The sequence below is a fragment of the Urocampus carinirostris genome, chromosome 12 (genome assembly GCF_059441175.1).
Source record: "Urocampus carinirostris isolate Australia breed hairy pipefish chromosome 12, RoL_Ucar_1.0, whole genome shotgun sequence".
NCBI classification, from domain to species: Eukaryota; Metazoa; Chordata; class Actinopteri; order Syngnathiformes; family Syngnathidae; genus Urocampus; species Urocampus carinirostris.
The window spans coordinates 29,234,562-29,262,493 of record NC_142360.1 but is presented as its reverse complement, the minus strand read 5'-3'; the positions used below and the strand labels follow the sequence as shown (position 1 = coordinate 29,262,493).

General features: G+C 40.8%; 2 protein-coding genes across 4 annotated transcripts; one reads left to right on the top strand and one right to left on the bottom strand.

The window, feature by feature from the left end:
- The first annotated feature begins 114 nt into the window (after positions 1-114).
- On the top strand, positions 115-14,254 carry nit2 (nitrilase family, member 2). 2 transcript variants are annotated; one of them, XM_088349812.1, is made up of 10 exons: positions 119-309; positions 463-581; positions 6,465-6,585; positions 10,222-10,310; positions 10,395-10,488; positions 10,563-10,637; positions 13,357-13,435; positions 13,498-13,596; positions 13,688-13,743; positions 13,848-14,254. In XM_088349812.1, the coding sequence occupies exons 1-10, from the start codon at positions 282-284 to the stop codon at positions 13,946-13,948; spliced, it is 861 nt and encodes a 286-aa protein (XP_088205938.1). In that variant the 5' UTR covers positions 119-281; the 3' UTR covers positions 13,949-14,254. The 2 variants fall into 2 exon arrangements, with proteins under 2 accessions (XP_088205937.1, XP_088205938.1); XM_088349811.1 differs by having other exon boundaries at positions 115-309; positions 13,688-14,254.
- LOC148355443 (ICOS ligand-like) lies at positions 12,809-27,932 on the bottom strand. 2 transcript variants are annotated; one of them, XR_015852234.1, is made up of 6 exons: positions 27,586-27,870; positions 20,849-21,124; positions 18,627-18,911; positions 15,438-15,611; positions 14,323-14,590; positions 12,809-14,020 (listed from the first exon to the last, which is right to left on the bottom strand). XR_015852234.1 is itself a non-coding variant. In XM_088349813.1 (6 exons), exons 2-6 carry the CDS (start codon positions 27,650-27,652, stop codon positions 14,520-14,522), a joined length of 873 nt encoding a protein of 290 aa, XP_088205939.1. In that variant the 5' UTR covers positions 27,653-27,791; positions 27,898-27,932; the 3' UTR covers positions 12,809-14,519. The 2 variants fall into 2 exon arrangements, 1 of the variants encoding a protein (XP_088205939.1); XM_088349813.1 differs by adding an exon at positions 27,898-27,932 and having other exon boundaries at positions 12,809-14,590; positions 27,586-27,791.

The following is a 27,932-nucleotide window of genomic DNA, read 5'->3' as shown; positions in this document are numbered from 1 at the left end:
GTGGCCTCGTTTCTGCCCCACCTCCAACGTCAGTTTAAAACTTTCAAAATAAAACCCGATCTTTCCGAATATTCACGTCCGTGTTTAAAAAGGAAACAATAATAACGTTCACTGATTTAAAATACTTACAAAATGATTTTGAGATACTAAAATCACCACCGATGTTGTTCAAATATGTGAAAAGAAATTTTAGACAATTACTTTGAAGAGATGTTTGGAACGTTAGCCCTTCTGTAGTTAGCAAATACACAGTCGAGTCCCTGCAAACTAATAGTCGCCTAATGTCTACGATATCGAAGGTCATGTCTAGTAAGTTTTTTTGTGACTAAATATCACGTCGCAGGGTGTTTTACTGTTTAATGGCTCTTTATTGTCTGTCTCCTCTGGATGGGGACAAAGTTCAAACAAAACATATACATACAAAATAATTTATATGAAGGTATTTTGGGGGGTTCTTTACAGAGTTCCGGCTTGCCGTCATCCAGCTGCAGGTGACTAGCGTCAAGGCGGACAACCTTAGCCGGGCCCGGAAACTCATCGACGAGGCGGCGGGACAAGGCAGCAAAGTGGTGCTATTGCCGGTGAGAATTTGAGGAGAAAGTTCAGTTTGTACCATGAGCGTAAACAGCAGCGTTTTGGGGGGTCCATCCATCCAGTATCTGCACCGCTTATCCTCAGTAGGGTCGCGGGGGTGCTGGAGCCCATGCCAGCCATCCTTGGGCAGTGGGCAGGGGACACCCTGAACTGGTTGCGAGCCTGTCGCAGGGCACAAAGGGACAGACAACTCACTCGCTCATTCACACCAATTAGGACCGGCCAATTCACCCAACATGCATGTTTTAGGAATGTGGGAGGAAACCCACGCAAGCACGGGGAGAACATGCAAACTGCACACAGGAGGTTCGATCTCATGACCTCAGAACTGTGCCGCACACGCACTAACCACTGCCCCGCCGTGCTCAAGCCAATTCAACCCAAGCAACCCCAGAAATAATAGCATTTGTGAAACTTTCTTTTCCTTAATAAAAGACACGATCGGCTAGAACCGGGGCGTCAAACTCATTTTAACTCGGGGGCCACACGATTCATTCTGTGGGGGGGGCGGACTAGTAGATTAAAGAGAAAGAAAAAGAGAGATAAAGAAATAAGAGAAAGAGGGAGGGAAAGGGAGAGAGGGCGGGACAAAGAAAGAAAAAGAGAGAGGGGGAGAGAGCGCGAGAAACAAAATATAAAAAGTCGTGAGGGGGGGGAAGAAAGGGAGAAGAAGAAAGAAATCCAAAGAGAAATAGAGAGACAGAAGGAGAGAAAAGAGAAAAGAAAGCGCGAAGGGTATGAAGAGAGAAAGAGAAAAGACAAAAGGAAGTTAGAGCAAAAGAGGTTAAAAGACACAGAGTGACAGAGACAGAGTGGGAGAAAAGGGGTGGAAAAGAAATGGAGAGAGAGAAATAAATACAAGTACAGTGTCTTTGTGAGAGGCACCTGGCTTTGGCAACATCAAGGTGACATATTTCAACCTGCAGCTTGTTTTTCTCTTGCGCTTCTCTGAGTGTTGTCTCGCGGGCCGGATTCAATCCCTTAGCGGGCCTGATCTGGCCCGCGGGCCGCCTGTTTGACACTTTTGGGCTAGAATATGGAGGAAAAACTCTAGATACAAATAAAAAACAAAAATGAGAATAACGCAACATCTGAAATACTTCACTGTCTAGGAATGAAATATTAAAATGTAGCGTTTACCAAATTGTTCGAATTAGTTATCTGACTCCATTAACCAAACACAACCTACATTCACCCAACAATTTATGCGCACTTGTTTCTTGATGGATAAGATGAACAAGAAAAGCCGACATTTTCACACGGGGGCAGATTTAATGTTATAAACAATTTAACTTGGTGAACTCAGTCGAATATGGCCGAATTAGTGTCATCGGAGTCTCTGGGTAGCCTCTCTGAAGTCCTCCAGCCTTTTTTTCTCGGCCCACGTCTTTCTGCAAGATGGTGTTCCAGCTCCTCCCATGGGCGTGCCAATGAAGCCCAACCAACGTGAGCTCCACCACAACGTATAAAATCCTTCACACTGCATCGTAATACAATATACTGTATCTACCGTAGCCTAGTATTTTTGTAGTATTTCCTGTAGTAAATTTTTTTCGTATAACTGTAGTCTAACTAGTTGTATTTTTTGTGGTATTTCTGTAGTCATAATGTTGTAGTATTGCTGTTTTACTATTTTAGCTATATATTTGAAGTTTTTTTGTCATAATATTTTTGTAGTATTTTTGTCATATTTCTGTAGAAGTAATCTTCTAGTGTTTCTGTCGTAATATTTATGTAGCAGTTTTTTTGTATTATAGTGTTACTGTGGTGGTGATTTTGTAGTATTTCTATAGAAATATTTTGAAATATTTCCATACTAGTATATTTGTAGTATATCTTAAGTATTTTTAGTATTACTGTATTTGTATTTTTTTAGTATTTCTGTATTAGTATTTTTGTATCATAGTAGTATTTCTGTACTATATTTTCTGATTAAAATAATATGTTAGACGTTTTTTTAAGCACTCAATATGACATTTAGTTTTGTGGTAATTTTGTAGTATTTTTGTTGCAGACACACATAGGGACAATGGGAACAATGTTGGTACCAAAAAAACAAGCAATTTTATTGCTTTTATATATACTGGACTGTCTCAGAAAATTAGAATATTGTGATAAAGTTCTTTATTTTCTGTAATGCAATTAAAAAAACAAAAATGTCATACATTCTGGATTCATTACACATCAACTGAACTATTTCAAGCCTTTTATTATTTGAATATTGCTGATTTTGGCTTACAGCTGAAAAAAACTCAAAAATCCTATCTCAAAATATTAGAATACTTCCTCAGACCAAGTAAAAAAATAATTTTATAACAGCAAAACTAAATCAAACATTTGAAAATGTCCATTGATGCACTCAGTACTTGGTTGGGAATCCTTTTGCACGGATTACTGCATCAATCCGGCGTGGCATGGAGGCAATCAGCCTGTGGCATTGCTGAGGTGTTATTGATGCCCAGGATGCTTCGATAGTGGCCTTCAGCTCATTTGCATTTGTAGGTCTGGTGTCTTTCATCTTCTTCTTAACTATACCCCACAAATTCTCGATGGGGTTCAGGTCAGGGGAATTAGTAGGCCAATCAAGGACAGTGATGCCATGGTCAGTGCACCAGTTACTGATGGTTTTGGCACTGTGGGCAGGTGCCAGATCATGCTTGAAAATGAAATCCTCATCTCCATAGAGCTTTTCAGCAGATGGAAGCATGTAGTGCTCTAAAATCTCTTGGTACACAGTTGCATTTACTCTGGACTTGATGAAACACAGTGGACCAACACCAGCAGCTGACATGGCTCCCCAAACCATTGCTGACTGTGGGAACTTCACACTGGATTTCAAGCAACTTGGATTTTGCTCTTCTCCAGCCTTTCTCCAGACTCTGGCGCCTTGACTTCCAAATGAAATGCAAAACTTGCTTTTGTCTGAAAAGAGGACTTTGGACCACTCTGCAACTGTCCAGTGCTTCTTCTCTATAGCCCAAGTCAGACGCTTCTTCCGTTGTCTTGAGTTCAGAAGTGGCTTGACCATGGGAATACGGCTATTGTAGCCCATTTCCCGGACACGTCTGTGAACTGTGGCTTTTGATACCTGGACTCCAGCTTCAGCCCACTGTCTTTGAAGCTCCCTCAAATTCTGGAAGCGGCTCTTCGTCACAATTTTGTTAAGGCTGCGGTCATCTCTCTTGGTTGTGGAGCGTTTCCGGCCACATTTTTCCCTTCCAACAGACTTTTTGTGGATATGCTTTGAAACTGCACTCTGTGAACAGCCTGCACTTTGAGAATTTTCCTTTTGTGTCTTACCCTCCTGATGGAGGGTATCAATGATGGTCCTATGGACAGCAGTCTTCCCCATACTTGTGATTTAGTTTACTGAACCAAGCTGAGTGTTTTTAAGGCTCAGGAAACCTCGCAAGGTGTTTCGAGTTAATTAGATGATTCAGGTGATTAGTTGAATAGCCTACTTGTATACTTTTTCATGATATTCTAATATTTTGAGATAGGATTTTTGAGTTTTCTTAAGCTGTAAGCCAAATTCAGCAATATTAAAATAATAAAAGGCTTGAAATAGTTCAGTTGATGTGTAATGAATCCAGAATGTATGACATTTTTGTTTTTTTAATTGCATTACAGAAAATAAAGAACTTTATCACAATATTCTAATTTTCTGAGACAGTCCAGTATATATATATATATATATATATATATATATATATATATATATATATATATATATATATAAGCAGCCCCTTGAGACTCTTTGTGATTAAGGGCTATACAAATAAACATGACTTGACATGTGATTGATTAAAATTTACAGTGTTCCCTCAAATTTCACGGTTAATCGAATCCATCACCACCCATATTAAACGAATTTCCCAGAAGTAGGAACTAAATACAGTAATCCCCTATTATACCACCGTTACCTTTTTGCGTCTTTTTCTACATAGCGGATTTTTATCGTGCACTGAATTCTGCATTCTGATTGGCTTACAGTTACTCCCGCTGTTTACCTGCGGTTTATCTAATTTTTGGGCATTATGACATTCAGAGCACTGGGCAGAAATCACATGGCATCAATACCTGCTGCAGTCCCTTACAATGCTTTGCCTTGATTAAATAGTCAAATTCCCTTGGTCCACACAATCTCCTCAATCTTGTACCAATCTCCTCAATCTTGTACCATTCGCCTCCACGTGAGCCGCATTATAAATGTAAAAAAAAAAATTAAGATTTCTACTTTGCAGATTTTATCTGTCGCTGATCATTTTCGGAATGCAATCCTGTGAAAAACGAGGGATTAATGTATATGACTTCTCCAGGACATCTCTGTTTAATTTCTCTTTCCAAAAAAGGTTCCAGTCCATATTTAGTGAACGCAACAGTTGTATCCATCCATGTGTTTTGTAAGTCTATGCTTTTGGCCAGCCACGTACAGCACACATAGTAAAAGAAGCCCACTCTACTTAATTTTTGTGAGTAACATTTTCCGAGCGCAGACTCCGTGCAGGAACATAGGGGGAGATCAAAAGTCCATGCAAACATTTACATGTTAATAAGAGAACCTTAAAGTCACATCTTAAGTGGACTGGGAGCCAGTGCAAGTTGGCCAATAAAGGAGTAATATGCTCAAACTTTTTGGTCTTAGTCAAAAGTCGAGCTGCCGCATTCTGAACCAGCTGCAAACTTTTGATGCTAGACATCGGGAGACCAGAAAGCAATACATTACAGTAATCTAAGCCGAGAAGTAATGAAGGCATGAATTAAAACCTCTGCATCTGATTGGGACAGCATCGAACGAATCTACGCAATATTACGGAGGTGTTAGAAAGCTATTCTAGTAATATTTTTCACGTGTGACTGAAACGACAGATTAGGATCAAATATAACACCTAGATTTTTGACCGAGTCACTATGGGTGATATTACATTTGTCTAGGTTCAGGGTAGTGTTTGAAAACAACTCACGACAGTGATCTGGACTAATAATCAACATTTCAGTTTTTTCTGGGTTAAGGCGCGCAAAAAAGTTAGTTACTATTTATGTAAATGATTCATTTAGATTGCTCCATTCAGCGCCCAAGAAACAGGAGGCAGGTCACTGATTGGTTTGAGTGTACTGGTGCTTTTAAAGCACAGGTGTCAAACAGGCAGCCCGCGGGCCAGATCAGGCCCGCTAAGGGCTTGAATCCGGCCCGCGAGACAACACTCAAAGAATCACAAGAGAAAAACAAGCTGCAGTTTGAAATATGTCAACTTGATGTTGCCAAAGCCAGGTGCCTCGAACAAAGACACTGTACTTGTATTCCTCTCTCTCTCTCTCTCTCTCTCTCTCTCTTCCTTTGTTGCCCTTAGTCTCTTTCTCTCTCTCTGTCTTTTTAACTTCTTTTGCCCTAACTTCCTTTTTTCCTTTTCTCTCTTTCTCTCTTCATACCCTCTGCGCTTTCTTTTCTCTTTTCTCTCCTTCTGTCTTTCTATTTCTCTTTGGATTTCTTTCTTCCTCTGCCTTTCTTTTCCCCCTCTCTCATGACTTTTTATCTTTTGTTTCTCACGCTCTCTCCCTCTCTCTCTTTCTTTGTCCCGCCCTCTCTCCTTTTCCCTCCCTCTTTCTCTTATTTCTTTATCTCTCTTTCTTTCTCTTAATCTACTCGTCCGGCCCCCGACAAAATGTTTGCTCTATCGTGTGGCCCCCGAGTTAAAATGAGTTTGACACCCCTGTTTTAAAGTGATACCTAAATTCCCTGGTGTACGCGTAAATGCGCAGAATAACAGAAAAAAACCTCTGTGTCGCACCGAGGACTTAGTGTTGATATGGCAAAGGAACTCTGTATAGTATAACCTTGAGTAACTTTTATATCTCATTGAAATTTGTAGGAATGCTTCAATTCACCTTATGGAAGCGGCTTCTTTCCCTCCTATGCGGAGAAGGTCCCAGGAGAGTCCACAGAGCTTCTCTCCCAAGCAGCTAAAGACAACAAGGTCTATCTTGTAGGAGGTGAGAAGCTGCTGGTTTGTTTTTCACAATTTCCACCTCATTACCTCCAAACAGTCTTTATAATTCAAATCCTATCATTATTTATGGTGTTTTTACCATATTTTCACGACCATAAGGTGCACATCATGGTCTCAGGTTTTCTCGGCGGCCTTAGAGTTTGGTGCCCGCCCCGAGACTGGGAGGTCACAGGTTCGAGCCTTGGTAAAACCATAGGCTAGGTTCACACAGCAGGGAAATCAGATGTTTTTGCACGGACGCAACCTGTATCCAAATTGTTCAAGTACAGCGGAACCTCGGTTCTCGACCATAATCCGCTCCAGAACCCTGTTCGAAAACCGATTTGTTCAATCACCGAAATCATTTTTCCCATTGAAAATAATGTAAATCGTTTTAATCCGTTCCAACACCCTGAATGTTTATCTTGAATGTTTAACGTAAACATGAAGCTAACCCAGGCTAATCGTACGTTCGCATTATTGTAATCTTCCGTACGAAAGATTACTCTGACATGAACGTGTAAAAATAAAAAAATCAGGTCGTTTACAAGTCATTTAGCACCCGGGTCTCCACAACAAGTGGTGAGCGGTTCATTGGAAAAGGGGCTGCGTTAAAACACTCTGAATGTTGGGCTCCGTTCCAACACCCTGAATGTTTACCTTGAATGTTCAACGTAAACATAAAGCTAACCCAGGCTAATCGTACGTTTGTGTTATCGTTATCTTCCGTACGAAAGATTACGCTAACATGAACGTGTAAAAATAAAAAAAAGGATAAAGAAAAGAATTATGCATAGGATTTCTTACCTTTGTGGTGGTCAGCAGAAGGCGTAGGTGGACAGTGGGGTATTCCCTAGCAAGATCAGACACTCGCACACCTCTTTGTTATTTTGCTATTATTTCTTTCTTAAATGCAATAGTTGTACGCACTACTTTTCTTTTTTCACCTGTAGCAACTTTTCTGCTTGCACTGACTTTTTTCGGAGGCTAAAACACTTGGTACACCTAGATCAAAAGCGAAAGTAAAACTAAGCACGTCCGCACGCGATAACAGTTGGTCACGAAAAGAGCGATCTACACCCGTACGCCGCTCAGCATCGCACCCTAGCGTACGCACTCACGCATTACCGGCGTAAGAACTCCGATTTTTTGACCGAACAGCCAAGCAAGAATTGCTCGAAATTTTTGGTCGGACTCCAATTTGTTCGAACTGAGAGGCGTTCGAAAACCGAGGTTCCACTGCATATCCAATCTTCTGGAATGCGACACGCATTTATGCGAGCTGCACATCATCGATAGGCAGCGGACGTCCCTTTTCTGCCCTGAACCAGGCGGGAAGGAATGGAGAATTCAACAACCACGGCGGACGAAAACACAGGGTGTTATTTAATCACAAATTCATGGAAGACGCACACTCGTTTATCTTGTATCCCATGGAACAGCCAACTTCGCATCTCAGATTCAGAAAACATGTCGCTCAAGTCAAGTTATTTCTTAAAGCGATAGTATCCTTTATTGACAGTTAACAATATTTACATTCAAATCCCAGCAGAAAGACAGCATTCAATGGAGGGAAACGGGTTTTGTTTTGAATTAATATTTAGGGGGGATAGCGCGCTGCTGTTAACATCCATGAGTAGTTCCGCAAACATGAGTGCATTGCATGTGACGTCACGTGTCCTCTTGTGGCATGCATGACAGTTGCGACGCTTTCACACAGTTGCATACATGTGTCGGAAATGTGAACAGTCTCAAAAAACACGAGCTTTCGGAAATGAGCATTAAGCTCTGCAGTGTGAACCTATCCCTAGACTTACATTTTTGGGTGAAATCTAATGGTTTTGTAAAATTGTCACATTCCAACTAAATTGTATGTGAGCTCCTGTGACCTCAATGCGTCTCCTGTTTGAATGCCACCATGTCCCGCTTGTACAGAAGAAGACACGTGACATCACACCTAATGCGTCAGGTGTTTGTGGAAGTACTCATGGATGCTAATGCCGTAGAGTTTCTAGCAATTATATACAGGAATAGTACCAGCTACGGAGACTGCGCTTTCTGACACAGTGCGCCTTATGGTTTTGTACATACAGTATGTGTTAATGCTGGGGTGGGGAACTTATGGCTTGCGAGCCATATATGGCTCTTTTCATGAGTACATATGGCTCGGATACAAAAATTCATATGTTGCACATTTTCTTCATGTTGTTCTAACTTGGTCCGAGAAAAGCCTAATGTGATACAAAAAACGGATAGTCAAGAATAAAATTTACCATAGTACTGGTATACAGTATACAGGGTACATTTCTAACTACAGTTTACAGTCACAGTGTCACACCGACAAACTTTTTTATATGGAGGCTCATAAAATAATCCATCTTAACTGTTGAGAACAACTATAAACGTGTCAAAACGCCAGAAAAACACGCACAGCAATATGAGTGAGTGAGTGGTTGGGATGGGCTGAGCTATGCACAGAACGCAAGCACTTCCTTCTGTCTTTCGCCCTGTGCCGTCTGCGCCAAAGGTAACAGTCGGGATCCTGGTTTGTAGAATGTTGTGACATTTTTACGAAAGGACTTTGCCTTCACCTTGTTTTGAATAAATTATTTGGGACACAAATGTCACTTAAAATCAGCCGTAACACTATTAAGTAACTGCAGAAGGTTGACACATTTTAAGTGGTACAGTATATTGACATGGGACACAGGCTCTTGCATTACTGTATTACTATTCCTATATATATATATATATATATATATATATATAGTTGGATCCACCCATCTCCGTCTGTCCCTCACCCCCTCATAACCCCCCCCCCCCCCCTCCGGAGGAAAACACAGCCTATACAACAAGGACAGTACAAACATCTTCTTTGTTCCTTTATCTCTTTGTTTTCCTTATCCTCACTGTAAAATGTGGACCTGGAGTGCCACGTCCAATTTCGTTGTCACAAAATATCCCATGTTGTAACAATGACAATAAAGGTATATTCTATTCTATTCTATTTCCTAGATGATATCAAATCATCAAACATAAGCCAATGAACTAAAATGCGCTGAACAATAAGCTATTGTCTGGAGAACATTTTTATTTTATTTTTTTCTAATTTTGTCCTGATACATATGGTGTGGCAGCACGGCGGCGCAGTGGTTAGCCTTTGTGCGGCACAGTTCATGTCATGGGAACCTGTCGTGGGTTCAAATCCAGCTCCAGACTTCCTGTGCGGCGTTTGTATGTTCTCCCCGCGCTTGCGTGGGTTTCCTCCGGGCACTCCGGTTTCCTTCCACGTTCCAAAAACATGCATTTCAGGTGAATTGGCCGGTCCAAATTGTCCCTAGGTGTGAATGAGCCAATGAGTTGTCTGTCCCTGTGTGCCCTGCGATTGGCTGGCAACCAGTTCAGGGTGTCCCCTGCCCACTGCCCGAAGATGGCTGGGATGGGCTCCAGCCCCCCCGCGACCCTAATGAGGATAAGTGGTACGGCTAATGAGATGAGATGAGACATATGGTGTGGCTCTCTCCCCCCAAAACAAATGTACTTTTTGCTTTCATGGCTTTTTGAGTCAAAAACGTTCCCGACCCTTGTGTTAATGTATCACAGTTCTAATTCTCATTGTGAGCTCCTTCCCGTTGTCCAGGATCCATCCCAGAAGAAGATGCAGGCAAATTGTACAATAGCTGTCTCGTGTTTGGACCCAATGGACAGCTCCTTGTCAAACACAGGAAGGTATGCACCCGTAATGTTTGGGAAGCAGGCAAAAAGCATTAACAATAGACACATGTAATGTCTTCCTTTGTCCCCCTTTTTAAGATCCACCTTTTTGATATTGACATCCCAGGCAAGATCTGCTTTCAAGAGTCTGAGACGCTGAGCCCAGGCAACACTTTGTCCATGTTTGAAACGCGTGAGTGATATTTATGAGTCTGTTTTTGCTCTTGTTTTGTTTTCATAATTCTCAAATGCATAATCTGCCCTCAGCCTTCTGCAAAGTGGGCGTGGGGATTTGTTACGACCTGAGGTTTGCCGAGCTAGCGCAGCTCTACAGCAGAAAGGGTGAGTGCGTCTCTTATGTCAACATTGTTGATGCTTACAGAAAGACACGAGTTGTGTTTCAGCTTAAATTGGAAATGCATACTTGACCAAGGGTGAGGTTTTTATTTACCTTTGTAATAATAGAAGACTGTTGACTATTAGATAGATAGATAGATAGATAGATACTTTATTCATCCCCGTAGGGAAATTCACACTTCCAGCAGTCTACCCCGTTGTTTATTAACAGATGAACATGATGCCCTAGGGGTGCTTGTAGCGGAGTGGATGACGTCACGCCAGTCCAAAAGTTCGACATCGCTGCGGCAGATGGAAAACTTCTTAATGAAGATCCAGGGATACACCACCTCGTGTTAGCAAGTCCGCCTCCTCTCCGATTCCCCCCGGCTTTCGTGTCTCTGTTTAGCGGCGTTGAAGCCGGATTGCTCCGGGTAGCTCCGGGTGGCTTCACGTTAGCGTCCAGAATGCTAAACGTGAGCCACGTTTCCGCAAAACACAGCAACTGCGCTCTCTGTGCGCTTCGATGTTTTCCACCAGCACTCGATGATCTTATTTGGTCGTGAGTTCGCATTTACCATGATTACGGATGGTACCGAAGACTTATAACGCCGCTAGCCGCTTCGCTAGCTCCGGCTCTTCCTCCACGATAGGCCCCTTCATCACGCCGGCACGTGAATTCTTCAGGGCAAGGAGTTGAAATTCCTTGAATACACGCATTTTTTGTGCGCTAAAACCCATGTCCATAGGATAGAAGTAATCCATAGTGTAGTTGTCAAAACGGGAAGAAAAAACACCGAAGATAGGAGCAGACAATAAAACAATTGGGCAGCTGCTGGAAAAGGCAGCCGCTCGTGGCAGCGCCGCTTTATTAGGTCTATTGTAGCATTTTTTTAAACATATGAAAACTTAAATGGAGAGAATCATGTAATTTAGGGAAAATGGCTGTAATTTTGAACTTGGGAGTTGATTTTCACAGATTTTTTGCACAATATAATCTCAGTTTATGTATTTAATGACTTAGAGAATACCTTATGAACTACAATGTACAGTGACATTATAATTTTACAAGAAGGCATTTTATTATTTTAAGAACTGTAGAACGACAGAACTATGAGAAAACTAGCGTTTATTGCGGGAAAAAATGAATTGTAATGTAAGATTTCAAAGTTATAATACAGTTGAAGTTAAAACACTGTGTTAAAGACTTCTTAGCAACAGTTGAAGAATATTCAGAGTTAACATTTGAGTTAAAGCTTTCAAACTTAAAATTGAAATCTTAAAGACAATTGAATCCAACTAAAGTGACCTTTAAACTTTTAATTAAAAAGTCGAATAAAATCTAAAGCTTCCGCCTAAAATGTTGAAGCTTTGAAATAGAACCATTAGAGTTAAAGCTTATTAGTGTTAATTCAAAGTGTTAAAGCAGCATTTCAACTTTAATTCAAGAGTTAACTACACTTTAAGACTTGAGAGCAGGAGTTAAAGAACCTCTAAATAGTTAGTTTTTTCGAAATTAAATGGGAAGTATTAAATAAATTCTATTTTAATCAAGGAACATTAAAACTTTAATATTTAAGTATGATTTCAAGTTTCAACTTAATTCTTTAATATATAAGTGTCGATTTCAAATCGTTAATTTAGGCCTTAACACATTAATTTAAGAGCTGAATCAGATATAAGGGTAAATCTCTAGAGTTCAGGCAGATTAAAAGCTTTAACCTTTATACAATTAAAAATTGATAAAGTTAAAACTTATATGAACTCTATGTTGGCAGAATTAAACAAATAAAAACAAGCATTAAGGTAAATAAAATTTATTAGCATTGGTGATGGCCCAAACACCACTCGCCCCGGCTGGGCTCCCGGCCACACTGCGCGCCCCCGTGTGTCTAGTTAACTTTAGTCACACAGGAAAGAGATAAATACACCGGAAATGCAACTTCAAAATAAAAGAGCACAAAACTGATAAACGTACAAAAAAATGCAATTAGACTGATTATTGAACCGTTACTTCATGTGTGTGTGTGTGTGTGTGTGTGAGAGTGAAAGATTGTTTTTATATATAATAATATAAAAACAAGTTATATTCACACAGTGAATTCTGAGAAATGTTACAACCAAAACGACCAACCTATCAAAAATACATTCAAAGATTAAATAGAATGACAAGAAAGCATGTTTCTTCAAAATTTAATTTTGTAATAAAAGACAAAAACGGGAAAAATATAGAATGTTTCAGACAAAATGACAGTCAAATGGTCTTTGCTTACAAAAATGCATTTTTAATATTTTTGGGACAAACGGGAAACAGTTTACAGAAGACGGGGAAAAAAAACACACCACATTGTCTTGAATTATAGAAACACTTATATTTGGATTCCACTTTTAAAAAAACAATCCAAATTGTTTTGAGCATTTACAATGCAGTACCAAGAAAAACCTCAAACCAAATGTGAACTACAGCTAAAATCGTGTTTTGGGACCACTTCGAGACCTCATCTCATCAGCCACACCGCTTATCCTCAGTAGGGTCGCGGGGGTGCTGGAGCCCATCCCAGCAATCATTGGGCAGTGGGCAGGGGACACCCTGAACTGGTTGCCAGCCAATCGCAGGGCACACTTCGAGACCTAATCATTGCAATTTTCCTTTTAGTGGATTATGTATTGAAGCTTGCTTTCAGCAAACGATATCTAGAACAGCATGTTCCTTTTTTCTGTTCAGGGTGTCAGTTGCTACTGTACCCAGGAGCCTTCAACATGACCACTGGCCCGGCCCACTGGGAGCTCCTACAGAGAGCCAGGTGAAGTTTTGATTTACCGCCTTCATATTTGTGATTGACTTATGGATCCTTCTCTTCTGAAGGGCTTTGGACAACCAAGTGTACGTGGCGACGGCTTCGCCCGCCAGGGACGAGAGTTCCACCTACGTGGCCTGGGGCCACAGTACTGTAGTCAACCCCTGGTGAGAATTTACACTTTGCAAAACGTCTAACGCTGGTCTTTACAGTTCATGGGCCACATGCTGCTTCACCAAAGCTTAATCTCATTTCCAGGGGGGAAGTTATCACCAAAGCCGGAGCTGAGGAAGCCGTGATTTACGCCGATATTGGTGAGTATCATTATCTGCGAGACAAATCCCTGTTTTTATTTAATAGTTATCTTTGGAGGAGGATAACTTTGAGACTTTTTGAGCTAAACAAACAGAAATTTCAGACTTGCAGTACTTAGAAGATGTGAGGCGGCAGATCCCGATCACGGCTCAGCGCCGCCACGACGTTTATGCCGTCACCGCCGTGCAGGGAGAAGCCAGTTGACGGACGACGCAATGTCGAATATTTTTTACCCCGGTGCCGGCTGAAGTTACTACCGGTAATTATGATCTTCCACTGAAAATATAAAGCCAACAATCAGAATGTAAATTGTAAAATGTGCTAGGTAATAGTTTTGAGGAAAGATCTAGAAGATAACAAACCTATACAATGTTCATTAAACATATTTAAATGAAACAAATCGAGCTTTGTTGGTATGACTTCCATGTTTTTTACTTGTATTCCGTGCATCGATTTGGACAATCTCAGGTTTGAGGTGCGATGATTAAACCCTCATATCTCCTGCTTTAATTTAATTTTTATTATTTCAGCAACAGAGTCACAATTAAGCAATGGTGGTGCTACATGTGGGCACATACCATCCTTGGATTTCTCTTAAAGAGCCGGGCTTCTTTATCAATCTTGTCCATGGGAGGCCTTCGTCCATACAATTCCATTACCAAGCATCAAAATCCATTCAATAAGAAAGGCTTGTTTCAAACCAAAACCGCTTTCGTTAAAAAGGACTTTTTCCTTGGCAGAGGTAATGACCAGGAGTGGGCACGTAAATCCCCTGTTAAATGGACTCCGATGACTGTAATGTGACCACCTCTGTTTCCTCAGTTTGCTGACGTCTCCTGTAGTAACCTGCAGACAGCATTGAATTAGCATAATGTTTCCAGCACAGGGGTCGGGAACCTTTTTGACCCAAAGAGCCACAAGGGCAAAATATTTTTGATATATCTATTTTGTTAGCGAGCCATACCATAGGTTTAGACAAAATTCAGCAAAACAGCCAAAGCCGCTCTCCAGACAAAAGCTAATGTTTAGCACATTTTATTTTTCTGATGTTATATGATCCAAACCCAACAAATATATCACTTTAAACTTGTCTCCCTCCCACAATTACTTAAGATGATTGAGGCTCATTTTAAGCTTAATTTTTTCATAAATAATGGTGTTAAAACATGGCGCAAGCAGAGTTTTTTTTTTCTCTTTTAAAAATGTCACAAAAAACTGCAAACGCAAAACAGTGCAATAGGTGCGTGTGTGAGAGAGGAGCGCACTGTGTTGTATAGCTCCGCCCACTCTCCCCGTTCACCCAATCAAATTGTTCTGTGTGCTTGGGTAGCATTTGTGGGTGATTATAGTTTTTGTGTGGGTTTTTATCATAAAGTGTCTCAACTATGAATATACATGATTTAAATAGCTTTAATATAACAGATTTCTTATACACGTGCAGCCAAAACGGGGTCTGTTGGTGTGACACGTCGACTGTAAACTGTAGGTTAAATTCTTCCCTTTACATATTGGACCAAACAATATGCATAAAGTAACTATGCATCGAACCCGGCACTGAGCTTTAAAGAATTGAAAGGCTGCGGTGGAATTTGCACATGTAGCATTTTGTCACTGAGCCATATGTACTCATGAAAAAAGCCATGGTCTAGCACGAGGTTAGACAGAGAACAGATTCTTTCAGCTTTATATTTACCTCTATTCCTCTGACTCAGATGTTGTATCTTCCTCCTTTTGCTCACCCGGTCCAGGTGGATTTGGTAGGCCAGGCCCACGACCACCATGGCACCCACTACCACGCAAAGCACTGTGCTGAAGACCCACAAGGCGTCGGTGGCCCGGGTCACAACAGGGCCATGCCACACGGCGTCTAAACAGACACAAAAACAATAGAGGCTGCCATATTGGATGAGCCAGAATGTACTGTAAACCCTCATTCATTGCGGTTGATAGGGACCAGAACCCCCCGCGATATTCAGAAATTCATTGAAATTACTGAATAACCTTGTACGCAATTTTGCGAAGTAAATGTAACCATCATGTGAGACATAAACAAAAAAGTCTGCCTCAATGTAACCTCTACTATGTAATCATTAAGCAGTAAAAGCTTGTCAACCCATATGATTTTATCCTATTTGATACATTTTTGGAGTACAATAATATTATGGTAGTGTAATCCCTCGTTGATCACTGTAATGGGGACAACCCCCCCTTCGATATCTGAAAATCTGTGAAGTAGCCATTTCCTTCTTTTTTAACAGACTCCGTTTGCAGCAATAGTCAATAGGGGATAATGGATCGCAGCTGCCTAGGTGCTGTTTATTATAGATGCAGATAATGGGAGAAAAAAGAGCCTCATGCATTACACAAATTTGCTCTCTCAGCAACAGTTGACCTTGGATAACGGATCGAGGCTAAACAGTGCAGTTCATTTTAGGCAAGCAACATTGGCACACTTCAGCACCCTAGACCGGAAAGAAAACGGTCTGCCATCGCCTGTTTTAAGCAATAGTTGACTGGGGATAATGGATCGAAGCCACAACAGTGCATTTCATTTTAGGGGGGGCTGAAATGTCACACCTCCCGACAAGTGTCTTCTGCTCTTTCCTGCTCAGCAATAGTTGCATTGCTGCCAAAACTTCAGCGAACCAGAAAATATGGTTTGTACTGGTGCTTGAAATCCTTTAAAAATGCTTGCTTTTTAATCTAGTGTTTTCAAGGTCAGGAAAATGCTCTGATTTTAGGTGAAGTGCTTGATAATGCTCGAAATTGTTACCATTGCCATGTTTTCTGGCAGTCTGACTTTATAGACTACACATGAATAGTATTCTTTTTTTCAAAGAGTGAAAATATTGCCGACACGCCTGTGAAGTGTCACCGCCCCCTACTGGTCTTATCCAAAACATTTAGACCAAGGTGCTCTGAAACACATGCAAAAAAATATAGACCAAAATGTGTAAAACAAAAAGCAAAACATTAGCAGTCTCAATGATTAAAAAAATGAATACACTCTGCTTTGGAGCAATCGATATTGTTAAAATGAGTCCAAATTTGGCTCGATTTCTGCTCACTATACTTACAGTACTTTATTTTGTTGTCTTCTGTATTAAACTCAATTATTACCCAACACCTATAGAGAGCCTTTTCCGTATTTGTAAACAAGTGTGACGTAGCATTCCAGAATGCAGAATTCTTGTCAGTTTATAACAGCCCACACACTAAAAGATTGTAGATCAGAGACAGGAACAATCTCAAAATAGCACAAAGTATGCTAGCAGTAAGATAGTGACTTTATTTTAGTCATCTGAGTCAACAACAAAAAAAACCTTTTTGATCATCCCTGGATTTCTTCCTTTTAGGGTACTGGAAAATTTGAAAAGTTGGCCTTGAAAGTGCTTGAATTTGGCAGTGAAAGAATGTACGAACCCTGATGCAATAGGGATATTAGATTACATGAGTGCAGTTCATTTTTTGGTGGACAGAACGGCAAGAAAGATCTATCATGAATGCGCTCAGTCAGCCCCCGTTCGCAGCAATATGCGTTTGGGGATAATGGCATACCTGTCAACCTGTACGTTTTTGCCATACAAAGTACGTTTATTATGCATTTTAGGACATGTACGACGTACAAGAAAATCTGTACGGAAAAACAAAAATTTGTGGTAGTTGTGTAGTGAAAGGAAGTCCGTCTCTTTTTAGAGAACCGGCTTTTTCGGCTCAACTCATTAAAGAGAGCCGGCTCTCAAACGGCTTACTTGCTTTGACGCTTTATATTACAAATTATGTTGTATGAAGTGTTGTGGTAAAGAGACGTGCTGACTTCAGACAAACAATCCCCCTTAAGAGAAGCATTTGACCTGCCAAGACTTTCTGAGAAAACTGAGGGAAAAACATGTCCGGAGAAGTTACGTAAGCCCTCTCGCGGGGCTGAACCCCCCCTTTCAGTTTTACTCCTTTGAAGCTATAAAAGCTCTGTTATGTCCAAAATTTTCTGAGTTCTCTTGTGACGCTGAAGATGCAAAAATAAAGCAAGAAACTCCCTCTGACGTAATCTGCATTCCTGCATTTCTTTGAACGCATACGAGAAGAATTAATTAATTCTCGAACCTATATTTCTCCAACAGAAGAAATTAAGAAAAAAAGGAAGTATAAAAGGAGAAAATGAAAAAAGACAAGTTTGTGGATATCCCTTGAATTTGTATTATTACCAACAATAATTTAATGCAGAAAACGAATTCATAATTTGTATAAGAAAATGTATCATTCTACTTAATTATATTTGCATGTATTTTTTTCCTTCTACAATGAACGTCCCAGCTACTTCATTTTTTAACTTTTTTATAATAAACCTCATTCATGTCGAGCAACTCAGTATCTCACAGCAAAAAGTTAATTAACAATATATATGAAATAACGAAACACATATACAAAATATAACATGTTAAACTACATAAATAAACACGTTTGACAGAAAAATATGGTGTAAGATTATTTTGTAAGGGAAAATACGACCGTTGGTAAGGGCATGGAGGTTGACAGGTATGTAATGGATTGCGGAATATTTTTTCAACCCGCAAAGCTCTGAGGCGCAAAGTGCAAAGGCTTGCGGTAGAGGAGGTAGAGAGCTCGTCTTGGGATCAAGAGATCGCAGGTTTGATTCCCGGCTCCTCCGTGTTACATGTCTAAGTGTCCTTGGGTAAGACACTGAACCCCTAATGCCCCCAATAAGCAGGCCTTACATGGCTGCACAGCCGCTATTGGGAAATGTGAAGCACACTGTAAAGCGCTTTGGGAAGTCTTGACTTGAAAAGCGCTATATAAATGCAGATCATTTCATTTTATTTCAAATGACATTTCAAGCCCCTCCTCAAGTACAGTCACTTACGTGTGGTGGTAATGAGCGTGTGGTTGGTGGCCGTGTTCTGCACAACGCAAGACACGTTAGCATCCGTCACGTTAACGGTCAAGTAGCTGGTGACGTCGTAGAGGCCCGAGTCGGATTGCGGCTCCACGCGGGTCTGGACCGCACCCTCCGGCGTGTCCTGGTCCCCACCGTTTATCAACCAGTAGACAACCGGTTCTGGGAAGCCTCCAAATGAGTCGCACTGGAAAACACTGGGGGTGTCCTCAACTGCCGGCTCCCACTGCACATCTGGGGGACTGAAAGGAGCTGACACAAACACAGAGGAATCATTTGACTTGGAAACTGGCTATTTTTCTACTATGCTACTAGTTCTTTGCGTTAAGGGACATGAATGAATGAATAAAAACTTTATTTCGAACATTACAAAATAAAAAAAGGACAAAATGACTCACCAACAAAAAAAATATAAACATAACATGTTTGAAAAGGGGGCAGCACGGCGGCGCAGTGGTTAATGCGTGTGCGGCACAGTTCTAAGGTCTTGGGAACCTCCTGTGTGTGTTCAAATCCAGCTACCGGACTTCCTGTGCGGAGTTTGTATGTTCTCCCCGTGCTTGCGTGGGTTTCCTCCAAATTGTCCCTAGGTGTGAATGAGCGAGCGAGATGTCTGTCCCTGTGTGCCCTGCGATTGGCTGGCAACCAGTTCAGGGTGTCCCCTGCCCACTGCCCGATGATTGCTGGGATGGGCTCCGGCACCCCCGCGACCCTACTGAGGATGAGAGGTGCAGCTAATGAGATGAGATGTTCGAAAAGGGGTATTTAGAAACAGACGCTTGTTTTCCCCTAACCCTTCATTTTCCTTATTAATTACATTACACAGAGAGCTCCTCTTTTGTGTATATATAATAAAACCTCACGAATATACAAATTACATAGGTCAGATATCAATAATTATAATAATAACAATAGTCACATGTTTTATACACAATTCATCGTAGTACCCATCTATTAACGTCATAATGCTACTAGTCACTAAATATCATTGAGACCCCAATGATAATAACAACAATAGAAATAATAATCATAACTGATATCATAATAGTACTATTAACAACAAGGTTAACCATAGTTGTAAACGCAGTATTTCCAATCTCTAGTATCACTCATACCCCATTTTCTGCATCTCTGTATTCTGGTTTGATATTGGACCACTTGGTGTTTCCATATGTCAAGAACCTTTTTGACCCAAAGAGCCATTAAAACAAGAAATGTTTTAAAAAGAAATTGAGAGAGCCACATCATATATTTTCGAACAAAATTGAAAAAACTGCCAAACACGCTCTCTAGACAAAAGCTAATTCTTCAGCACATTTGATTTCACTGTGTGTCATTTGATGATTTCATCAAATGTACGAAATGATGATAATGCCAAATCCTGTGTCCCAAATCAATGTAAATATGCCATTTACAATTTGTCTTCCACCTTCAGTTAAGAGTGTTGAGGCATTTTTTTCCATGAAATTTGTCCTTAATAACGGTTTCAACATAATGTGCATGCAAAGTTGTTTTGTAAAAATGTCACAAATTACTGCAAACGATAAGCATATCGTCATATTCACTTTCGGTGTAGACTCCACTGAGCGAGAAAGAGAAGGAAGTGCCTTGCGCTGTGGGCAGGGATCCGCCCACCTGTACTGCTCACCCAATCAAAGTCGTTTGCCAGCGTTTTTATTTATCAGTTTAAATGGTTTCTTATCGAACTCCTGCATTAAGTTGCTTCGGCTTTATATGGACCAAAATCGGGATGAAATCACTTGACTTTGGAACGCCACAGAGAGATGTGCAATAGTTACGTTTTATTTCGGAGCCATATGTACTCATGAAAAGAGCCATATATGGCTCCCGAGCCATAGGTTCCCTACTCCTGCCCTATACTGTGCCAATCTAGTGAATTTTTTTTAGACTGCATCTCTCGGGTACTCATTTCGCCTCGAGTCCAACTGGTAACTGTTGCCTCTGTTTATTTTAATAACAAAGCAATTTAAACAAACAAGGCAGAAATGTTTGAGCCTTCTCCCACTCTCCTTAATATGTAACTGTTGCACCGTCTCTTTGATCTTCATATCAAATTATACTCTTCTCCCTCCTTCATTAATGGAGACAGCCAGTATTAGTGATTGCTCTCATTTTTTAACTTTTGCCCAATCCCTGCAAAAAAAAAACATTCAGAAAGACGAACTTACCAGCAACCCTAATGCATAGCGTGCAGGCCTCATGCCTGAGGGTTTCCCAAGAGCTCACAATGATGCTGTAGGACACGTTGTCCTCTTTCGGCTCTACAACAGGAAGCTTCAGAGTGAAGTTGCCAGTCTGAAGAGCATCGTCGTCCTCTTGGTCTGGAACCACCTCCTCGCCGTTCCTCATCCACTCCACGGAAACATTGGCCAAGGCGATGGCGTCCGGGTAAAAGCAGGAAAGCTGCAGCGGATGGCCCACAATGCCCAGCACACACTCCTTGTCTAGGGAAGGCATTAGTCTTGTCATGTTGTTTGAAATGGAAAGTTAATTAGATCAGTGGTTTTCAACCCGTGTGGCGGGGCCTATTAGTGTGCCGTGAGACCTTGTAGACCAGGGATGTCAAACTTAATTGCACAAGGGGCCAACATTCAAAACACACTTAAGGTCGCGGGCCAACCAGGATAAACATTTATTGAACACACTTAAACTAAATGTTTTTGGAACATAAATATGAGTGAAAACAGACAAGAATATTAAATTTAAACCTTAAAATCACTTATGCAGTATTTATTATTTTGCTGTGAATAAAAATATCTTGTTAAACTATACAACTTAGAACTTAACATTAAAATAACGTTCAAATTCCTTTGCTCCTATGTCAATGTATACATTAAAAAAATTAAATATCCCAAAAGATTTTGCTCTCCTTAATATATCTCCTGTCAAAAGTAGAAATATGAAAATGCTACACAAATTATTTTGTAAAAACGTCACAACATTTTGAGAACAGGGAGCCTGATGTGCTTACCTTTGGCGCAGACGGAGTAGGGCGAGAGATGGGAGGGAGTGCTTGCACTTTTTGCATAGCTCCACCCATCCCTCCCACTCACCCAATCAAATAACTAAGTTCTCTTCCCGTGTTTTGGCGTATTTACAATTTGTTCATCAAAAAATATCAGAACACTGAACACAGATTATATAGTGAGCCAAAACGAGTTTTATTTGTGTGACACCTTGACTGTAAATTGTAGTGAAAACGTGCCCTATATATTCTGAAAATTACTGCTTTGTAAGTCAGCTTTGGTTTGGCTTTGCGTGTATCTGAACAGGATCAATTGCTCAAATTCTGAATGAGATGGAGAAATATTGCATGCAATTAAATTTGTTTCTGAGCCATAGGTACTCTTAGAAAGAGTCATATATGGCTCGCGAGCCATAGGTTTCCGACCCCTGGTATATAGTATAGTATACGTCATACATGAAGGAATAGGTACAGTGACTAAAACGTCAGAATATGATTTCCAGGGATGAGACGGCATTGTTCATATTGACGGGCCATTAATAACAATAATGGAAAATGGTCTTGCGGGCCGGATATGATTACACGGCGGGCCGGACGTGGCCCGCGGGCTGCAAGTTTGAAACATGTGTTGTAGACCGTGCCACAGGAAACTGCCCAAATTTTTCTTTTCAAAAAAGCATGCCATTGTTTGTTATATTGGCCCCCTTGCAGTGATTAGCTGAATCAACACTATCGCATTTGACGACCGAATCCAGAGTGTTTCCATCTTTATGAGGCAGTTGGTCAATTATTTGATTAAAACCAAATTTATCAAGTGGCCACTGAAACGCAACAGTAAGCGAACTAGTTGGGAAATTCATGTAGACGTTAGAGTCCCTCATAATTATCATTTTGTTTTACAAAGGTTATTGGGGTTTGGGGTTTTTAAGGGTTATTGTTCTATCTTCGTTATTCATTATCCATTATCCGTTATCGGTCAGTTCATAATACGCTACAAAGCCTAGGAGCCGGGACACTTACTCTCAGCCAAATGGCCAAGCTAAGGTCCTAGCCCTAAAGCCTTGCTGCGATCATTGCGAATGCACCGTTCCCGGAGGTTTTACAAAGGTTATTGGGTCTGTTAAAAGTTCACAGAATTCATCTAAGAAAACACAGTAAGTGTAATATTCATACGTATAAGTGGGCAGAAGCAGATTACTTTATTCCCGGTTGTATATTAACTCTCTGCCCATGAGGTAGTACAGGGAAATACACTCACTGACTACTTTACTAGGTACACCTGTCCAAGTACTCGTCAACCCTTAATTTCTAAACAGCAAATCACATGGCGGCAACTCAGTACATTTAGGCATGTGGACATAAGTCAAGACAATCTCCTGCAGTTCAAACTGAGCATCAGTTTGGGGAAGAAAGGTAATTCGAGTGACTTTGAACGTCCCATGGTTGTTGATGCTAGAAAGGCTGGTCTGAGTATCTCAGTACAGTGGAACCTCGGTTCTCGACCATAATCCGTTCCAGAACCCAGTTCGAGAACCGATTTGTTCAATCACCGAAATCATTTTTCCCATTAAAAATAATGTAAATCGTTTTAATCCGTTCCAACACCCTGAATGTTTACCATGCATGTTTAACGTAAACATGAAGCTAACCCAGGCTAATCGTACGTTCGCGTTATCGTAATCTTCCGTACGAAAGATTACGCTAACATGAACGTGTAAAAATAAAAAAATCAGATCGTTTACAAGTCATTTAGCACCACAAGTGGCTAGCGCTTCATTGGAAAGGGGGCTCCGTTCCAACACCCTGAATGTTTACCTGAATGTTCAACGTAATCATTGTGCTAACCCAGGCTAATCGTACGTTCGCGTTATCGTAATCCTCCGTACGAAAGATTACGCTAACACGAACGTGTATAAAAAAAAAAAGATAAAGAAAATAATTATGAATAGGATTTCTTACCTTTGTGGTGGTCAGCAGAAGGTGCATGCTGTATTCCCTAGCAAGATCGGAAACTCGCACACCTCTTTCATATTTAGCTATTATGTCTTTCTTAAAGGCAATAGTAGTACGAACAACTTTCCTTTTTTCACTTGTCCTGCTTGCACCGACCTTCTTCAGAGGCATAGTTAGGGGCTAAAACACTCCGTTCACCGATATTAAAAGCGAAAGCAAAAAGAGGCAAGTGCGCACGTGATAACAGTTGGTAACGAGGGGTGGGGGCGTACGCCGCTCAGCATCGCACTCTAGCCTACGCACTCACGCATTACCGGCGTTCGAACTCCGAATTTTTGACCGAACAGCGAAGCAAGAATTTCTCGAAATTTTTGGTCGAACACCGATTTGTTCGAACTGAGAGGCGTTCGAAAACCGAGGTTCCACTGTAACTGCTGATCTACTGGGATTTTCACACACAGCCATCTCTAGGGTTTACAGAGTAGGACTGAAAAAGAAAAAATATCCAGTGAATGGCAGTTCTGTGAGCGGAATTGCCTTGTTGATGTTAGACGTCAGAGGAGAATGGCCGGACTGGTTCCAGCTGATAGAAAGGCAACAGTGACTCAAATAACCACCCGTTACAAACATGGTATGCGGAAGAGCATCTTTGAACGCACAGTACGTTAAAATTTGAGGCAAATGGGCTACAGCAGCAGAATAATACGCCAGAGGCCACTCCTTTCAGCTAAGAACAGGAAACTGAGGCTACAGCATTTGGAGTCAACAACATGAACGCATAGATCCATTCTGCCTTGTATCAACGGTTAGGCTGGTGGTGTAATGGTGTAGGGAATATTTTCTTCGCACTCTTTGGGCCCCTAGGTACCAATAGAGCATCGTTGCAACACCACAGCCTACCCGAGTATTGTTCCTCACCATGTCCATCCCTTTACTCAACCTCTGATGGCTACTTTTGGCGTGATAATGCCCCATTTCATAAAGCTGGAATCATCTAAGACTGGTTTCTTGAAGATGACAATAAGTTCATTGTACTCAAATGGCCTTCAGAGTAACCAGATCCAATAGAGCACATATGTCAGAGTCAAGGCCCGCGGGCCACATTAGGCCCGCGAGAGGGTTTTACCTGGCCCGCGTGACGATATCAATATATTATTAGATCCGGCCCGCAGGCCGCTGCAAGCCAGCAGCCCGCAGTATGCATGAATACTACATTTCCCACAATGCAACGGGGACGCGCCGAGCGGGAGCAAAGCGGGAGGCGGTTTGATTTATTCAGCAGTCGATCAGCAGCAGTCATTAGCATAACAGCAAAAATTAGCCCACATATACCCATCAACAATGGCTAAACGGAAGGTGGACACTGAAAACCGGGGCTTTCAAACAAGGTGGGAGTTGGAGTACATGTTCACGGAGGTAGCTGGAAAAGTATCAGCGTCAGCCTCAAACAAGTAATGTAGAGTTGTAGTAATACAGTACTGTATATAAATGTATGTAAATACAGTAATAATACAGTAATGTTTCCTGTGAAATTACACATTTGAAGTTTTTACTCCGTTCAAGTTTAAAAGTTAAATATGCACATAAAGAAGGTCTTGTTTTTTGTTGTTCCCCTCGGGAATTTTAAAGCTTTATTGTCTATGTTGACTATGTTGTTTTTGTTTGCCGACTCTGTCCTGGGAGTGTTTCTTGTTTTTCGGCTTTTCATGGAAAATAGATCTTGATGTGGACAACAGTCTTTTGATAAAATTGTCTCCTATTTAGCAGAGAAAGAGACTTTTGATGGTTACTTTTTGTTAGTCAGTAATTCCTTTTTTTCACACTAACCCAGAGAAAGCCCAGAAAGGAAAGTCAATGTACATTTGAGCAGGACAGATGAGGTCCAGTGTGTTGATTGCTATTGGTTTTAAGTAACAAGAGATTTTTGCACTTTATTTTATTGTATTTCGAGGCAATATTTCTTTTTAATAATTTCAGATGATTGAATGATAGAAAATGGTTATGAGTTGTTGTTATGAGATATGTTATGAGTTTTTTATATAAAGGACATTTGTAGTATTTTGTGCCTGCTGAAATTAAAAATGACTGACAGAGTCATAAGAAAATATTGCTTTATTTATACAATCATATTGTAATATATTTGTTGTGTTTTCAGTAGGTTAAATCTTGGTTTCAGTAAAGATTGGACAGTCCGGCCCTCGGCTTGTAGCCAAATGTTTTATTTGGCCCTCCGTCCATTTGACTTTGACACCCCTGCAATAGAGCATCTTTGGGATGTGGTATAACTTAGATTCACATCTTGGATGTCCAGCCGACAAATCTGCGCCAACTGTGTGATGCCATCATGTCAATATGGACCAAACTCTCTGAGGAACGCTTCTAGCACCTTGTTGAATCTATGCCACCAAGAATTGAGGCAGTTCTTAAGGTAAAAGGGGGTCCAGCACATTGGTAGCATGTTGTACCTAAAAAGTGGCCGGTGAGCGTATATTAAACAACTTGGTTTGTTTGTTTGAAGCTGCACTCCAAAAAAATAAATATATGAAGTATAGATCTTCCACACATTTTCTTTATTTTAATTATTAGCTTGTTTTACTTTTTTCTAAGCTGATCATTTTTGCTACTAAGTATTTTGTGATTCTTTTTTTTTAGAAAAACAAGTTAATAATCGGGCAGCACAGCGGCGCATTATAAGATCGAACCTCCTGTGTGAAGTTTGCATGTTCTCCCCGTGCTTGCGTGGGTTTCCTCCGGGCACTCCGGTTTCCTCCCACATTCCAAAGACATGCATGTCAGGTGAATTGGCCGGTCCAAATTGTCCTTAGGTGTGAATGAGCGAGCAAATTGTCTGTCTCTGTGTGCCCTGCGACTGGCTGGCAACCAGTTCAGGGTGTCCCCTGCCCACTGCCCGAAGATAGCTCCAGCACCCCCGCGACCCTACTGAGGATAAGCGGTGCAGATAATGGGTGGATGGATGGAAGTTAATAATCAAGCAAAACTTGAAATCGGTTAAAAGTATAGTAAAGTCAAATTTACAGCAAAATCAATGCCCAAAATGATAAATATTACTACACAAATGCATTTTATAATGCAATCAACATTACTGGCGGGCCACATATTATTGATATAATGACAGAGGCGGCGGCCAGTAAAGATTTGATCCCTGGCCTTAACTGGCCCGAGAGCCAGACTTTGGATGCGGTTGGTCTATGTGTTTGGCTTGTTATTTAAATCAATATAGTTTTCATGAATTCATTTCATGACCACCAGGGTTGGGTAGGGTTAATTTAACTTGATTACTTTCAATGACTTTTGGATTACTCCAATACCAAATATGCTAATAAAAGACAAAAGAAACTAAATATGAATAAAATTAATACATTTTGTGCAGGCTTGGGGAGTAACGGAACATATGGAACGGCAAAAATGATGTTGGCAAGCTGTTTGGATTTATTTTCATTTTGTTTCGGTCGCATTTTGTGTTAGTTTTGCCGGAGATCAAAGAAATCAAAGCCAGGAGAGAAAGCTTACCACGTGTTGTGAGTCATCATTTGATTCATATTTAGTTTCTTTTGTCTTTTATGAGCATATTTGGTATTGGAGTCATCCAAAAGTCATTGAAAGTAAAAGTAAAAGTAACCCTACCCACTAAATGATACACAATGCCCCTTTGACGAAGATGGTGCACATTGGCTGAAAATGTTTGAGAAACACTGAATTAGACAGTCCATTGCTCATTTAGAATTGTTGACTACTAATAACCCAATCTAAACGTTCTAAATGAGCTGCAGATAATTGAATTCAATAATGTTCGGAAGGAAAACTACATAGATGTCTGTGTAGGGCTGGCCGATTTTCTTTTTATAAAAAAAAAAAAAGTTTCAAAAGTTCGTTTGGACTTTTCGCTTTTTCTTTGACACTAATTGGAATTTTTGTGCAGGTATGTTGTTGAGTGACGTCATGAAATGTAGAGATTTGATTTCTTACCCCAAGTTTTGCTGCAGGTGAAGAAGAAGCTGAATAGCAGTCCTGTGCGCCAAAGTGACCCTAGCATCGCCTCCTTGGCCACCTTGAAACTCAACTTCTACTTTTTTTTCCCAAACTCTTGTTTTCTAACTCCGCCAAAGGAATGTCAGCGTCATGTCGCGTCTTGTTGCGCCCCCAAAAGCTTCTGACGCTCTTCTGTGCCGTCGCTGCAAGACGATTAACAAGAGTGAGAAGAATGAAAGGGAAACTCGACTAATACTGTTTACTCTGTTTTCAGGTGTTGTTTCGTCCAACCTGTTCAGCTTCTCTTACCTTTGAAGCACACGCCCACAATAATGTGGAGGCGT

Coding starts and splice junctions, on each gene's coding strand:
- LOC148355443 (XM_088349813.1), bottom strand. CDS start 27,652: ATGCTAGGGTCACTTTGGCGCACAGGACTGCTATTCAGCTTCTTCTTC. Junction 15,612..18,626: donor CACGCTCATTACCACCACAC/GTAAGTGACTGT, acceptor GTGTCTGTTTAG/ACGCCGTGTGGCATGGCCCT. Junction 14,591..15,437: donor TCTGAGTCAGAGGAATAGAG/GTAAATATAAAG, acceptor TGCTGTCTGCAG/GTTACTACAGGAGACGTCAG.
- nit2 (XM_088349811.1), top strand. CDS start 282: ATGTCTACGATATCGAAGGTCATGTCTA. Junction 10,489..10,562: donor TTTGTCCATGTTTGAAACGC/GTGAGTGATATT, acceptor ATCTGCCCTCAG/CCTTCTGCAAAGTGGGCGTG. Junction 10,638..13,356: donor GCAGCTCTACAGCAGAAAGG/GTGAGTGCGTCT, acceptor TTTTCTGTTCAG/GGTGTCAGTTGCTACTGTAC.